This window comes from Episyrphus balteatus, chromosome 2 (genome assembly GCF_945859705.1).
Source record: "Episyrphus balteatus chromosome 2, idEpiBalt1.1, whole genome shotgun sequence".
Classification (NCBI taxonomy): Eukaryota; Metazoa; Arthropoda; class Insecta; order Diptera; family Syrphidae; genus Episyrphus; species Episyrphus balteatus.
The window spans coordinates 33,946,980-33,964,351 of NC_079135.1; the positions used below are offsets into that span (position 1 = coordinate 33,946,980).

Below are 17,372 nucleotides of genomic sequence, written 5' to 3' on the forward strand. Positions count from 1 at the left end.
TTTCCAAACTCAACTTATTTTTAAAAATTTGATTTTTTTCCAACATCTCGACGACTGAAGATTGGAAGGGACCAAAAATTTTCGACTGTGTCCGAACAGAGATGTCCTTTTCATGACATGATATACTGTTGGCGGCTTTGTCAATTCTTCCCAAAACCTAATACCCTGAAAAAAGTGTCTAGCGGGTGGAGGATAAATTAGAACACAGAACCTCTATCGTGACAATCCATCCACCTTACGATTTTCGAAACAAGGTATTACAACCTGTCGACAATATTGGTATCTTTTTCTGCAGAAACGAATGCGAGTATCGAAAAACTATACCATTAATCTCATAGGTGAACCCGGCGGGACCCCAAGCCAAAGCCAGGGCTCCGTAAAAATAAAATATGAACATATAACTCAGATTTCAAAGAAACTCTTAAGTTTCATTTATGAATTACACTTGAAGAGACCTTTCTTTTGATACCTCTTTCGATAAATTTAGAGGAACTTTTCAAATGCATTTTTTTTCCAAAATCTGAAAAAAAAATAATTTGTGTTTTTTCCTTAAACTCATAGGCTTATTGTGAACGCAAATCTGTTTCGAGACTATCTTTGGTCGGCAGATATTTGCATAATTGCCTCCGAAATTAAGAAAAAAAATGTTTGTATGCAGATAGCTCAGCAACCAGACCCCCAAGAAACTTTTGGTTTTCAATTTTTTGAATAGAGCTCAAAGAGACCAGGAAATTTTTTAAAATGCATTTTTCTTCGGAAAGAGGTACCCCTTGAATATATTTCGAAAATCTGAAAAAAAAATAAATTTATGATTTTTTTTTACCTAAATTCAAAGGTCTGTTTACTGTGAAATCATATCTGTAAAGCAAAACTTGTTTCGAGACTTTGGTCCGTAAATAATTTTCTCCGAATGTAAGAAACAAATGTTTGGATGCAAACAACTCAGCAATCAAACATTCAAGAAACTTTTAGTTTTTAGTAAACGTTCAAGACTTTTCGGCCTGTGTGTTCAGCACTGCATACATTGAAAGAGATCACAAAATTTTTTCTAAAGCTTTAAAAATAAGATCTTTAAGCTTTTTTTGGTTCTTAAATATGTATGTTGTTCATACATTAATAAAATTAGTCTTAATTTCTTTAACTATAACTCAATCAAATGAAGAGTACCTAAACTAAATTCTACTTCCATGTTAATTTGTATGCAAAATTAGTTATATCATTTCAGGTCATAATTTAAAGCTGCACGCCTTTTCAATTTACATGTCTTGAATATATTAATTTTGAGTGTGCGGAAAAATTTTAAATTGTTAAAAAAAAATATCGGAAATCATTAAACACGTTCCGCAAAAGTATCTTAATAAATCATTTTTTTAATTATTGTAATGGCATGCGCTGTATAGTCACTTAAATAAACTAAATGATTTATACTAATTCTAAAATGTCTATAATTAGATGTATATACGCCTTTTTTGTACCTTCCAGTTAACTTATTTACTTCCATTTTTCCTAATGTACAAAATAAGTATGCTAGGTACCTACTCAGTGTAAATTTAGAATAATATTCAATGACATAAGAGTCTTACTTGAACATTAAAAAACTTACTTAATAAACATTACAAAACAAACTCTTCCGAATGTCATTCCAGTTCAATCAATTAATTTATATTTTATTTTCTCATTAGCACAACTTAATTGTGGTTTTTTTCTGATACTCTTCTGAACTTGAGTATAAATAAAAACAAACAAAAAATCTATTCAACATTAGATTTATTACTATTTTTTTTTTTTCAGAAGCTTCTATAATGGTTTCTATTACTATCCTAAGCATCAAATAAAACTATTAAGATGCAATGACTTTTTTTTTAATTCTATATTAAGAACAATTAAGTTGTTTTATTGTTTGTCTCAGGACTTTTTTTGATTATAATAAAAATTTTAAAAAATTAACTAAAGTATAATTGAATCATCATGATTTTGGAAAATCCAATTTACAAATTTTTTTAATTACCTAAACAAAGTTGACTAGTCCACACTCCATAAAAAAACACAAAAAAAAAAATCCATTAATCTTCAGCACTTTTACTCATAAATCTACATATTTTGACATCCTCATGAAATGATATGATGATAGAGAGGTAGGCGTTTGGAAAGTTTGCCATATCAACACTTCAGGTATTTTTTGTTTGCATAATTCATTGTTTAAATAAATGTATTTTGATTTGGATCCATTACCTATATTGATTGACAATAATTTGAATTCGAGAAAAACATCTATAATTTAATTAAAGCTTTAATGTAAGTGCGCACACTGTCAACAAAACAACAAGTAGAAAAACAAATATTTTGAATCCGAACTTAGTCAAAGTTCTATTGACTTTCATAACTACTCCCTTCAAGTCACGTTGGTTGGGATACAAATAGAACAACTTGGTACTGACGAGACAAGATGAAATCAAAACAATAACAAATCCCTATTAGCAGTTTTGAAACGTTGACTTTTAGCTCTAGAATTTGCAGGTTTCTAAATTAAATCATTGAGTATATTGAATTTTTTCTACCCATTTTGATGTATAACTTGTGAAGTCACTATTAACTTACAATATCAGTTACCTACTTGGGCCTCAAAATATAGAAATTGATATTAATTTGGTAAAAAAGTTTGGTTGAATATAATACGAAGAGGTATACCTCTGTTCGAAGGTTTAAGTATTTATCAAAGATGATGCTTAAACAAGAGTTGAACCACTGCTAAACCAAGGCTGAACCAAGTTTTTAGATACAAGTGGACCGAAGTGACAATAGATCTACAAAAAGTAACAGTTTGTTGCAGATCTTAGTTTGACGGACATGCCTTCAATATAGTTATCATTTTTTTAATGACGTTAGTGAGGCCATAACCGTCAACAACGGCCTTATGTGGTGGCGCTAACTGCCACAAACGACCATGATGCACATTCTGTATGAATTATTCAAGGGTAGTTGGGAATTTCTCTAGCTGCGGTAGAGGTGAGGTACTGGCTAGTTGGTACAGTTTAATTTGACGTCAGTAGACTTTTTCTTGTGGGATTTCCTGAAGTCGCAATTAAGAGTCATTGAAAATTGTAATCTATTTGAGCATAAAAAACAGCTTACCAGGGAATTAACTTAATTTTATTCAAAAAATTAATGGCTTGGCTGGTTAATCTGTTTGCTTAAAACGTCAGAGTTTGCGTCATAAATGTAAAAACTACACATATTTGTATATTGTATCGAAAAAAGTTTTTTCTTTCAGGAAAGTTTTACTTTAAGACTTTTTGTTAAAACCTTTCACAAGAAAAAACGAACCTTTTGAATCGGAAAAATTGAATCTCTTGATTCATGTGCAATCATTGGTATTTTTATTTTTCCTATTCTAAGACTCTATAAAAACCTGTTGTTTTTTTTAATGGAATGGATTTGTTTGAACTCAATAATTTTCCATGATATTCCTGCAAGAAGATACTTTAAAGAAATTCATATCAAACACCACTTGCATTTAAGAAAAAAGTAACACATTTTCTTGGGCTTATTTGAATGCGGTTAAGTTAATGTTCCTGCCAAATTGTTTCATTACGGTTTTTTTTTTTTAAAGAGTTTTCAGAAAATGATATTAATGTCCTTCATTCGAAAACGAAATCAGCTTATTTTTGATCTTTTCATTCAAAAATTCTTTTCTATTAGATGCATACAAAGTGGATCAAAAGTTCATGGTTCATAAATTTTCCAGGAAAAGCATTAAAGTAATATTCTTATTCACTACACCCATTATGCATAAAGACAGTAAATGCTTTTTTTTACTTCTAGTAAAATCATTTCCTTTTCTCCCAGCAAATATAGACATTTTTCATGATTTTTGATCATCCAAAATCAAAAGGTCAAAATTAATTGGTTTAAAAATAGTTTCCTGCAGCCTAATGCCTAACCTTGGGATGGTTTTTTTTTTTAATTTCAGTTTTTCATTTTTTCAGAACACTTCCATGGTAAAACACGAATTTCAAGAAAAAAAACGACTTATTAATAATATAAAAATTAAATAAAATTTTACCAAAAGAACGTCTGTTAGAAGGTATTAATGTTTCGTACTAAGATCTGAAAATCGAGAGATTTTAACTTCAAGTTAATTTTCAATCACTCCGATACGACAATTTTTAACAAAGGTACGGAAAAGAAACTTAAAAAAGGTTATGATTTTCGATGAATTTTAATTTAGTATGCATAATGCATATACTTGAAATTTGTACAATAAAGTTACAACTTTGTTTTATGCATCCAAATAAAGTTAATACAAAAAAATCATGTGTGCAATTCACACGTAGAAGTGAAACCTTAAAAAATCATTTTTCTTGCAAAAACAAAAATCGAAAAAATCTACCTTTTTTATTCCATCACCTTTAAATCCATATTTTTATATCAGAACCTAAAATAAATTTTATATCATCTGAAAGCTTATTATTTCACCTTTTATATAACGCTTAAATCATATTCTACCATGCCTACAAAAAAAGTAAGAATTTTTTAAGGCCAACCATGTCGAAATGTCAAACTGAGATAACGGTACTTCCTACACTGGTGGCAAGTCATGGTCAACAGATCTCTACAGGTGTTTTGAGGTATTTTTCAAGGTTTTCAATTTAAGATTGTGTAACTTGTAGAGCACTTACCGTTATGTGTGATATATCAAATGAAAGGTAATATTATCAGGATGCTCAATAAAGTTAAATAAAATTTGTATGTGCTCTAGATCAAAAGATATAACGTGTTTAGATAAAAACCAGGATTTTGAATATTAAATTAATTGAAATTTTGCACAGTTATAGTTTATTTAACTATCCATCTACAGTGTAAATTTCATATATCTATCTATTAAAACAAAAAAGTTATAATCAATTGATTTTTCCTGTTGCTTTTTTGTTTCATCTTGTTTCAAATCACTACGATACTAAGGAAGTTTTCACTTCAAAAAGGAGGTTCTGATTAAATTTAAGCTTAGTTTTTTATTTGAAATAAGTATTTCGGTTTTTTGCAAATCGTCAGAATCAATTAGCAACAAAGGAGATGGGGCGTTTTTGGGCCATGAGCGTTCAGTAATGAGACTAGTCTCGAATTGAAGCTGGAGCTTAGTATATTCAATATATGAAGTTTTTTTTAAAATCGAAAGTCAGGGTCCTGAGATATAAGGCTCCAAAGTTCGTTCTGATAACCATTTTCTGTCCCTTTTATATGCAAATATCATTAGAACTATAAGAGCTATATGTATGTTTTTGATGTCAAATGAAAGGTTGTTTTTGTGCCAACAATATATAACACATATTACACATAAAAAAGAAACGGCGAAAAAAATAAAGAAAAAGTAAAATATTAATGAAAAAGAGAGTAATCCTGAACAAGTTTAAGGTTGACCTGAAAAAACGACAAAAACTAAGGATGAAGCTTTGTTCCTGAAAGCCTCTGCAATAATAATCCGCTTTTACCAAAATCGGATTAGATATTTTTTCGAGATATCCCCATAAAAGGGTTTTTTTTTGTGAAAAATTCATACCAAAGCAAGGCACGAGTACGATAACTTAGGCGCCGAGAATTGACAACGGCTATTTGTAGAGGTGTTCAATACAAATATTTTTTCTTACGGGAGGGGGGGGGGTCAATGTCACTCCCTTCAGGCGGGAGGGGCAATTTTCAAAAGAAATACTTGAAATCATAAAAAAATTATTAAAAAACAACGGCAACACTTACAGTTATCAATGATACTTTTTTCAAAAGCTAGAGTTATACACTTGATTTTAATTTTTAAATCAAACATTTCAATCAATCGTTTTTGAAATAATCGATTTCAAAATCAACATTTAGGAAAAATAAGATTAAAAAAATACATTGGATACTATTTTTGTCAAGTTTTTCAATGAGAAATTGATTGATGAGTAAATTGTATCAATAATTTCCTAATCAAACACTGAAAACCATATCTTCTTATGCCTTGCTTCTATTTTTTGAGAAAAATGAAAATGAGAAAAACTAATTTCTTAATCAGATTTTTATTTTCTTGGCTGTTTACCATTATCAAAAATCAGAAAAGGTCGATATTCATACATAGAGTCAGTAAAGAGCTTTGTTCTTCTTAAAAAAAAAAAACTAGATTCCCATTGTACGCTCACCGCAGGAGAGCCCTGATGGTGCAGAGAATAGTCCCCAAAAACTTAATCCACTGAAGGATTTGAAAAAAGTTTTCTTATTTTACAATTTTCTCAAAAACTAGAAAGCATAAGAAGATATGGTTTTCAGTGTTTGATTAGGAAATTATTGATGCAATTTACTCATCAATCAATTTCTCATTGAAAAACTTGACAAAAATAGTATCCAATGTATTTTTTTAATCTTATTTTTCCCAAATGTTGATTTTGAAATCGATTATGTATTTCAAAAACGATTGATTGAAATGTTTGATTTAAAAATTAAAATCAAGTGTATAACTCTAGCTTTTGAAAAAAGTATCATTGATAACTGTAAGTGTTGCCGTTGTTTTTTAATAATTTTTTTATGATTTCAAGTATTTCTTTTGAAAATTGCCCCTCCCGCCTAAAGGGAGGGACATTGACCCCCCCTTTCCCGTAAGAAAAAATATTTGTATTGAACACCTCTACAAATAGCCGTTGTCAATTCTCGGCGCCTAAGTTATCGTACTCGTGCCTTGCTTTGGTATGAATTTTTCACAAAAAAAAAACCCTTTTATGGGGATATCTCGAAAAAATATCTAATCCGATTTTGGTAAAAGCGGATTATTATTGCAGAGGCTTTCAGGAACAAAGCTTCATCCTTAGTTTTTGTCGTTTTTTCAGGTCAACCTTAAACTTGTTCAGGATTACTCTCTTTTTCATTAATATTTTACTTTTTCTTTATTTTTTCGCCGTTTCTTTTTTATGTGTAATATGTGTTATATATTGTTGAAAAGGCACAAAAACAACCTCTCATTTGACATCAAAACCATACATATAGCTCTTATAGTTCTAATGATATTTGCATATAAAAGGGACAGAAAATGGTTATCAGAACGAACTTTGGAGCCTTATATCTCAGGACCCTGACTTTCGATTTAAAAAAAAAAACTTCATATATTGAATATACTAAGCTCCAGCTTCAATTCGAGACTAGTCTCATTAATGTACGCTCATGGCCCAGGTCCCATATAATTTTGCCCCATCTCCTTTTAGTGACTTCTATTTTTAGCTGAAAATTTTGTATAGTTTGTTAACATAGCTTGCTAGTTTATAGTAGAAATTTAGTTGGAATTTTTGTCTGTGAATTTTTTAACGACCATAACTTCAAAACGTTCCTAATTTCCTATCGTTCGCTGTTTTAGTTAAGAATCTTTACACACCTTTTTCTTCAACAAAACGTGCTCATAAACAATTACCTACCCGCTGTTTATACAAAGTGTAGGAGCACAAAAAAGTAAGTGCTCCCACTTGTATGCCACTTGAAATTTGAAATGTAAACAAACATATTCTTCAGATATTAAAAATATAATCTACCAATTAGTTAGTATTCATCTCATATTTTACTCATACCTGCTGCTTTATTAACTAGCTATACAATAAAATCAATCAACAAAAAAGGGTGGGGGAGAATGGAGTAGGTATGCCTGTGCCCCACCATTACCAACATTATTCCTACCGTTTTATAACTTTTTAATAAAACAAAACAAATCATCATCATTAAATCGATATATTCTTCATATAAATTATTTTATTATAAAAATATTAATTTTTCTGAACAACAAACAAATAATAATAATTCTGCGTTTCTGGTTATATGCGAAAGCGCGTCCATCCGTTCAATCGTTTGCTTAGTATCGTTTTTAATTCCTTTGCGCGCTCTTGATCGTGTGTAATAATATTTTTTTATTTTTTAATTTTTTCTGTGCGAGTAGATACAAAAGCGCATTCACTCATTTTTATGATTTTCACTTTTTTTTTATGTATATTTTTTTGTCGTCGTTGTTGTTGGTAATATAATTTTTAATTTATCTTTCAACTCAACACCCTCCTCCATTCACCGCATTCAACCCCCTTTTTTGCGACTATATAAAAATCCCAGAGAGATGTATTTATTTTTTTTTTATTTTTTCATTTATTCGTACGTAGAATGAGAATGTCGATAGCCTCGGCTTGGACCATATAAATAAAGAATTTCCATCGTCTCTCGGATTACTAGTTTAATGTTCTAAACGTGCAATTGCGCGCAAACTTACTATACTACTACTCGCAATCAACGGACGTTTTACACGCTTTTTTTTGTCTTAACAATTTTTGTATCTTTCGTGTTTTTTCTTTGTGATTTTTATGTGAAATTAATTTAATAAAAAAAATACTAAACTGTGTTCGAAGGACTTCCTGACTGAAAAGTGATTGATCTTTTAAGTGTTTTTCGGCAACAAAAAAGTGACAAAAATCGCATGAAACAATCGACACTTTAACGCACCTTCTTTGTGTCACATTAAAAATGCAATCGCATCAAAGTTTATTCACTGGGCAGAGTGTAAACGGCCATAAACGTCGCCCTTCACTCGGTAAATCAATGCCTGTGACTTCGTTGCTGCTGAATTTGTCAGCGCCAACTTTTAAGGATTACTCGAGTTTGTCAAAGGACGGTCGGTCACCCGAATTTGAACGCCCTCCGTTGTTCTTTAACGTACGTAAATCTAGCGGAAGTGAATACAGTTCTCCAGATGAGAGCATAGATAAGGATTTTGAAATTTTAGAAGCTCCTAAAAATGAGGACCTGGAAGGTGACTCTAAACCCCAAGCTCCTTGTTTAAATTGTCAAAACTCTGAGGGTGCTGATAATAACCCCCTAACAGAATTATGCAAAATACTTTGCACAAAAGAGTGCTGTGAAGTTCCACAAATCCCAGCCATAGAACTGCCTAAGGATAACATACGTCAACCATTGCACAGACCACCTTCAAGAATCGACTTGCAACGCAAACAATTCCTCACTGATATGTTGGGTTTGAATAATGACGATGATGACCAGAATTCTGCTGTCTTAGGGCAAAATGACCCTGAGCTGGTTGAGATAGTCGCGGATATAATTGACAACACAGCTGCCTCAACTACATCCGCCGCCACCACTGCCGTTGCAACCAATACAACAGAGGCAGCTGTTGACCGGCAATATCCGTCATCGTTATGGTCAGCAGGTACGCCCCAAGAAAGTGCAATGCTGAAGGATTTTCGTGAAAAGTTCGCCATTGCGGAAGCTTTAGCTAAAACCTCGGCAATGACCTCGCCAGCAGTTAAGAGACGCTTGGCCGCACGCAGAGTTGAAATGGAACTAGACGACTCTGAGGAGAATGAAAATCCTCATCGTCGTTGTTTGGTTGCTACCGACAACACAACCACCACCGGTTCGCATGCACCTAAAATTGAAAACGGAAGTGAATATGAACCACCACGGGACTTGCTGTTGTATCTTGTGAGGTAAAAAATTGTTTCAAAGAAATCAGCGAAATCAGTTGTTTTTTAGCCAATTTTAAACTGAGGCATGAGTTAGTTGCCTCGGGACCCGGTTAGTCGGTTAGGTATTATAGAGACTGTTTCCCCTTTTGCCATATATAAATCATCAAGTTGGAGTGACACCAGCTCTCTGAATAACTATAAACTGGATCTGGTTGCACTTGACTGTGGAGTAGGTAGGTATTTGTAGCCAACAACACGAAAAAAAGTTATGAGACAGTTAACTTTTGTTTTCGTCCGGACTGTTTTTTGACATGGTAGACAGATTGACGTCAGATATTGCCACTTACATATTACTTAACTGTTCAGAGCGAGAATGAGTGTTTGTTTTAAAAGTACTTGCAATGAGAGTGGATTTCTAGAAATCCAGTAAGTGACTAATTTAGATAGTGTTGTAGGTTAATTTGCATAGTAGCCAGTGCTTGAGTTGGAGTGAAGTTTTAGATTTCATTATTATTTGTTGATAGATCATTGATGTCGTGTCCACAAGTTCGTTACTGTTTGCCTACAAAATTGTAGATAATGTTGTTGAGCATTCACTGTTCTGTTAACTCTATCAACAACAAAATTATTGTTAAATAAAAATGAAACAACAACAAATACCTATGGTTTCACAGTGACGACACTTTTGATTGCAACAAGTTTTGATCAACAAGTGCAATAATTTGGAAAATTTATATCGCAACTTGGATTTTTATATTAAACTTAAATATTCATTTTTGATTTGAGAAAATTAATTATATCAGCCATCAGTAACATTGTCGTTTCTGTAGAGTTAGGACCGTGCGTTTAATCTAATATTTCTAATCTTACTCAGCAAGGGCGGATCCAGGATTTTTTTCTGGGGGGGGGCACAAGGGACGGATTGGCAAAAAAATCAGCAATAACAGTTAGAAATAAAGTGAAGTATCATACGACTGACTGACAAGCAGCGAATTTTAACGACGCACAGTGCGGTATTTTAGTCTAAAACCTGGCCAAACATATTTGGGCACATTTTCCACATCAAATAGGTACCAAATTGCAAAAAAAATATTCGGAAGGAAAAATTTTCATTTTCTTGGTACAGTAAAAGCCACTTAAGTGCTTACCCACTTACCTCCCGATTAGCCGGGAGAAAAAAAATATTAAAAATCATAAAATGCACGTATAACCCTGTACTATAACTTTTCTTAAAGTTCGTTATTTATTTTATTTTTTGAGTCAAGTTGTTTCATTAAGGCCCATTTGCTGAAACGAAACTTAAATAGTTAAGTAAAACCTAAAGAGCTAAGTTTCACATAACGGTTTGCTCGAATTTAAAACTAACATAACTTAGCTGGAAGAAATTTAAGAACATAAGCAGTTAGCGTTCTACTTAAGTATTTTTATTAAATAAAAAAGAAAAGAATGCGGCTTAAGAAATGGATGTATGTAGTCAAAAATTACATCAATTATCAATTTAATAGAAATTTTTTCACTTTCATTAGCATTTACCATCTACAGATGGAAAAACTTTCAACACAAATTTTTGAAACACTGTTTACTTTTTGTTATCATAATTTTCATTCTTAGTTTTGTCAAACGCACACATTTAAAAATTAATTTTTTACTTATTCAAATTTAAATTCTTTCAAATGAATATTTTTCAAAATTAAATTTAACATATATTTTTGGTCACTTTCACTGTTGAATCTTTTTTTTTCTGTAATAAAAAGACACACACTTTTCTTAACAACAAATTTGTTGCATTCTAACTGCTTAATTTTCTCAAAAACAATTCGAATTTTTTGACTTTTCTATCGATTTGACATTTGGATTTGAAGTTCTCAGCGATTTATATCATGAAAGAAAATCATTGCTGAGTTCCATATAAATATTTTTTAGCAACGTAGAATAAAATAAGAAGAACTTAAGAACTATGTTGGACCTATGTAGTTAGGATTCAAATTTATGACCCGTATGAGCAAATGGGCCTAAATAGTTTTTGAGAAATTAAGTTTTAAAGATGAAATGTAGAAAAAAAAATCATGTGTGCAATTCACACGTGGTAGAAGTGAAACCTTAAAAAATCATTTTTCTTGCAAAAATAAAAAAATAGAAAAAATCTACCTATTTTTATTCTATCACCTTCAAATCCATGTTTTTTATATGACAACCTATATAAATCTTATATCATCTGAAAGCTTATTGTCTAAGCTCAAAATATATATATCGATCAGTTCTATGAGACATCTACAAAAAGAGCTAGAATTTTTTGAACTCGATCAATTTTCATCAAAAAAAGCAAAAAAACACGTATTTTTATCTTCTCACGCTATTAAATCCATTTTTTCCCAAACAACCTATACAAATTTTTACACCATCTGAAAGCTTATTGTCTTAGCTCAAAATATATATATCGATCAGGTGTATGAGACATCTACAAAAAGAGCTAGAATTTTTTTAACTCGATGAAATTTCATCTAAAAAGCAAAAAAAAAACATTTATTTTTAAGTTCTCATGCTTTAAATCAATTTTTTTGTTTGACAACCTATAAAAAATTTTATAGGTACCATGTGAAAGCTTATTGTTTCACCTTGTATAATGATGTATAAATCTTATTTCAAAGATGTCTACAAGAGAAGTTAGAATTTTTTAAAGTCAACCATGGCGAATTTCCAGACTGAGATTACGGTACTTCCTACACTGATAGCTGGTCATCGCCAATAGATCTCCACAGGTGTTTTGAGGTATTTTTAATTTTTTTTTCAATTTAAGATTGTGTAACTTGTAGAGCACGTAACGTTATGTGTGAAAAGCTTATGTTAGCAGCATGCGTATTAAAGTTAAATCAAATTTGTATGTGCACTAGATCAAAAGATATAACGTGTGTTAGAAAAGAACATTTTTTTACCGTTATCTCCGAATTTTGAATATGAAATTAATTGAAATTTTGTACAATAATATATTATTTAATTACCTATCTACAGTACAAATTTCATTCATCTATCTATTAAAACAAAAAAGTTATAACAAGTTGAAGTCGTGTCGCGTTTTCGTTTCATTTTGTTTCAAATCACTACGATACTAAAGAAGTTTTCACTTCAAAAATGTTTTCGTTTTTTAATTGATTTTGTATAAAATTTTGCAATATTATGGACATATTTATACCATTTTTTAATGACCTCGTAGTTTTTAGTCAAATACTAGAGACTTCATTCTAATAAAAAATATTAAAGTTCCTAAGATTAAAAAAAAACTGAAACATAGGTAGGTACTTTTTTTCTGGGAAAAGTTTTGTTGTTTTTATTTGCAATACATTTTTTTATATCTCAAGAATATTGTGTTCAAATTGTAGGTCTATTGGAGCCAAATTGACCAAGTTATGAGTATTTTAATACTTCGCTTACGAACGTTTTAGTCCAGGGTTCAAAACTTTAAATCGTTCTCCCCACAACTAATGTTTTCAAGCAGGTGCCCTTTATAACTTCAAAACTACTGCACCGATTCTTTTGAAATTTGTGGCGGGTTGCGCTATTTTAAAAACACTAACGTAAGAAAAAAATAACGAAAAAAGTGCAAATTTTTTAAGTGTGTATTTCAACCCCTTCGTATGGAAAAATAGAGTTGCATATACAATTAAATTTTTTTTAGAATACAATTCATACCTTAATTGTCAATTTCCATATCAAAATTTTTCACCAAAATCACTTTGAAGTTAAAAAAAAAACACTTAGAAAATTCACTTTTTTTTAAATCGAAAAAAAAATTCGTGTCTACCCAACAAATAGTAGTTTATTTATTTGTGAGGTGGATCAACAAACAATAAAATTCGCATTTTCAGCCAGAAATAGACAAGAGTTTCACTTACCTAAGTTCTTTCTGTTATTATTCATATATTTTAACAACTCTTATAATTTGATTTGCTTTAAGTATGAACCAGTTCTGGGGGGGGCACGTGCCCCCGTGCCCCCCCCCCTGGATCCGCCGGTGTTACTCAGAGTTTTTTATGATATTCGTCATCAACTAATATCCTACGTTTTCGGAAATTAAAATGTAACAAATTTTGAGAAATATTTTCCTTTATGTAGAATTCTAGTGGCATACCCATACGATTTTGTATTTTTCTCAATCTTCAACTTTGAATACAAAGGACCATCACGCACATTTTGTATGGGAAGTGGCCCTCGGTAAAATTATCTGAAATTTTAGTATGTTGTTCTCTTGAAGCCCTTGATCAAAAGTCGATATGGGCAGAAAGTCGAAAAATTGACAGTTTATTCCGATAACTATCTCAAACCTTTTAAAAGGGATTGTAACTCTCTATATTGTGTTTTGCGCTTTTAGTGGAATCCATATGTTTTTCGGGTCGCTGAAACCGAATCCGAAGTCCATTTTGCCCCATCGCATCAATTTTCAAGATAACCTCAAAAAATATTACAGCCTCAAAATTTTTTTTTATCTGGGAGTGCGACTATGTTTATTATATGTTTTTTCGGGTCGCTGAAACCAGATTCGAAGTTTTTTTTGCCCTATCACGTCAGGTTTTCGAGATAACCTCAAAAAAGATGTTCTTTTTTTTATGTTATCTCGAAAACCTGACGTGAAAAAATTTTTTTTGGGGCTGTGACATTTTTTGAGGTTATGTTGAAAACCTGATGTGATGGGGCAAAATGGACTTCGGAATCGATTTCAGCGACCCTAAAAACATATGGATTCCACTACAAAAAAGCGCAAAACACAATATAAGGAGTTACTATCCCTTTTAAAAGGTTTGAGATAGCCTTCGGAAAAAACCCGTTATTTTAAAAACTGTCCATTTTTCGACTTTCTGCTCATATTGACTTTTGATCAAGGGCTTCAAGAGAACAACATACTAAAATTTCAGACAATTTCATCGAGGGCCACTTCCCATACAAAATGTGCGGGGTCCTTTGTGTTGAAATTTACGACATAGTTTTTTCGATCCAAACATCAAATTTGATCTTTTCCAGATACGATCTTGGTATTTCCAGCCGACGATTTATTAATTTAAAAACATAGAATCTTTTAAATGTCGTTTTTTTAGAAAAAATTGTTACACTTGAGGAGTGACTTTTCAAAAGAGGATAAAATCACTTTTCCCCTTTTTTCAAACTACATAGGTATGCAATTTTTGTCTCCATATTCGAACACACACGCTCTGGAAACCGGTGAAAACAGAAAATTTATATTTTTTTTTTCTGAGAAGTCACACAAAGTGATTTAACTGCTTTTGAAAAGTGACTCGTTTTTTTGTCCTGATTTGTTGCAAATTATGAGAAATTCCCCTTTTGTTAGCCATATTGGATTTTGATTTCGTCAAATATTGACCACTATGTACCTACACTTTCATAACTGCACTGGACTAATAGATATGTTTTGTTGATGTGTAATTTTTGTGAGGTTAATGTTATTCTATTTAAGATTAAACAAAAAAAATTCAGATTTTTTTTTTTAACATAATTAACACAACTTGGAAGTTTTTTTTTAATTTACGCAGAGAAAACATAACTCCAGGTATATCGTTTTTAACCAAATTCAAATAGAATAACTGTCTTTTCAAAAGGAATAGCTTTGGTTTACTTTTGTTTACACGAACGAAACCTGATTAAAATCGGTGAAAACCAAAAAATATAACGATCAGCAGGGGCGTACATACCATTGCGGCAGCTGAAGCAGCATCCCGGGCCCCCAGCGGATTCCATCGCCCAACAAGGAATTATTTGTTGTAAAGAAACCTGTTTATAAATAAGATATAACTCAGCAACCAGATCTCAAAGAAATTTTTGGTTTTCAGTTATGAATAGGTCTTAAAAAGTCTTTTCTTTTGATGACTCACTTGATGAATTTGGAGATATTTTTTTTTTAATTTAATTTTTTTCGCCAAGGGGTACCACTTGGTTTTTTTTATGAAAATCTGAAAAAAAAAATAAATTTGTAATTTTTGTGCCTAAATAAATCGGCTTCATTGTAAACTCATATCTCTAAGCCAAAACTTGTTTACAGAATTTGGTTCGCAGATTCTGCCTCTGAATGTAAGAAAAAAAAATGTTTAGATGCAAATAAATCAGCAACCAAACCTTCAAGAAAGTTTTGGTTCAGTTATGAAAAGAGCTTAAAAAGACCTTACTTTTGATATCGATGAATTTGAACCACATTTTTTAAATTGAAGCTTTTCAGCAAGGGGTTACCCTTGATTTTTTTTTCGAAAATCTAAAAAAAAATAAATTTGTAATTTTTGTGCCTAAATAAATCGGCTTCTTTACTGAGAACTCATAATTTCTGTTTTAATTTTTCGAAGTTCTTTATATTTTTCGAGTTTAATTGAAATTACGAAAATTTAACCATAGTTTGAATTTTTTTTTCAAAAATGAAGGATATATTTTTAGATTAAACAAAGCATACCTATTAATTTAAGTTCATCAAATTCCAAACCCCTCAAACTTATACAAAAACCGTTATAGTACCTAATCACTTTTAGAATAATTGTATTTAATGAAATTTTAACAAATAAGAAAAATTGCATTATTTTAAATTATTGTGATACCTATTTTGTGTGTGTTTTCTTTTATTGCAATATCACATTTATGATTAGAATCAAGATTTCTTTAAGAACAGCAAAATTCTACCAAAACTTCACTAAAAATGACTTAAAACATAACATATTACTGTCCTTCACCCAAACTGTTTCTCCATATTTACATAATAAACTATAAATTATTCTATAACTTTGTGTACTTTTTATTTGTTTATAGGATGTAAAGGATTGTGTACCATACAAACGAGTATTCGATATAATGATTCTCTCGATAACGATAAGAACTTTTTATTTAGCATTTATGATATCATTTCAAAATCTTTGTTAAAATCAAATGAATATATAAATATTCTTTTTTTTTTTTCTAAAAAGTAAATTTAATTTTCTATTTTAAAAATAATTAAATTAAAGAAAAAATAATTGCACCTCGCCCCTGTTATATTTGTTTCGTGTTTCGATACTTAAATTTTGTTTTGTTTACCCGAGAATCAAACAAAATTAAAATAATAATGGAATTTCTTCTCAAATCATCACGTTTAATTGTTTCATCTAGGACGTTTACACGACGAGTTGTGATACCCATTCCAAGGTAAATAAAAATATGTTGTTAAAATGTAAACATTCAATGTAATAGGACGGTTTATGTGATTTTAGAAGCAAACAAATCAATAACATTGCATTAAACTAAAAATAATTTAAAATTGTTTTGTTTATTCATTTGTTTGACCTAATTAGATAAAATTGAATATCTGACAATACATTATAGGAAATAACTAATCTCGACGCGTCATAATAAAAACAATTTGAAGTAGTATTTTGAAGTGAAGATTTAATGAAGTGTAGAGTAGTCGATAACAGGGTTTTGTTCCCATGTTAAACTTCAATTCAAGCTCATAAACGGTTTTATTTTAAGACGGATTGTTGACAGATAATGTCACCAAATGCCAAAATATAATTGAAGGTGATTATTTATTCTGTAGGTATTCTGATTCTTTACAAATTATTTATTTGTAATTGGTCAACTTATTCATGTTTTGGAAAAAAAAAAAACGGAAACAAAATTTTAAAAATCATACCTCAAAAGACTTGCCTATTTCATATTTTTAGTGTTTGAGCTCAGAACTTTTTCTTAACTTACTTCCACACATTTGAATGGAGCACAAGTTCTAAAATTATTGACTATGGAAGTCCTATTTATATGTTTTTTATGTTTGAAATTAATATTTATTGGCTATCATGAGATTGGTTTATTTATCAACGAGCGATATCTGGAAGGTGCCGGAAAAAGCATATCTTTGCAATGAAGGTAGAAATTTAAATA

General features: G+C 30.8%; 1 protein-coding gene across 4 annotated transcripts in view; it reads left to right on the top strand.

Moving 5' to 3' along the window:
• The window catches only part of LOC129908859 (nocturnin), a 45,291-nt gene that overhangs the window by 10,777 nt on the left and 17,142 nt on the right, over positions 1-17,372 (top strand). Inside the window, exon 2 of one of the 4 annotated variants that reach the window (XM_055985662.1) lies at positions 16,269-16,640. The exons of 2 other annotated variants lie outside the window; for them this stretch is intronic. In XM_055985662.1, the coding sequence (XP_055841637.1) occupies positions 16,561-16,640 (80 nt within the window). In that variant the 5' untranslated portion in view covers positions 16,269-16,560. Of the gene's footprint in view, positions 1-8,128; positions 9,495-16,268; positions 16,641-17,372 lie in introns of those variants that run through there. One more of the 4 variants, XM_055985658.1, reaches the window with a different exon arrangement.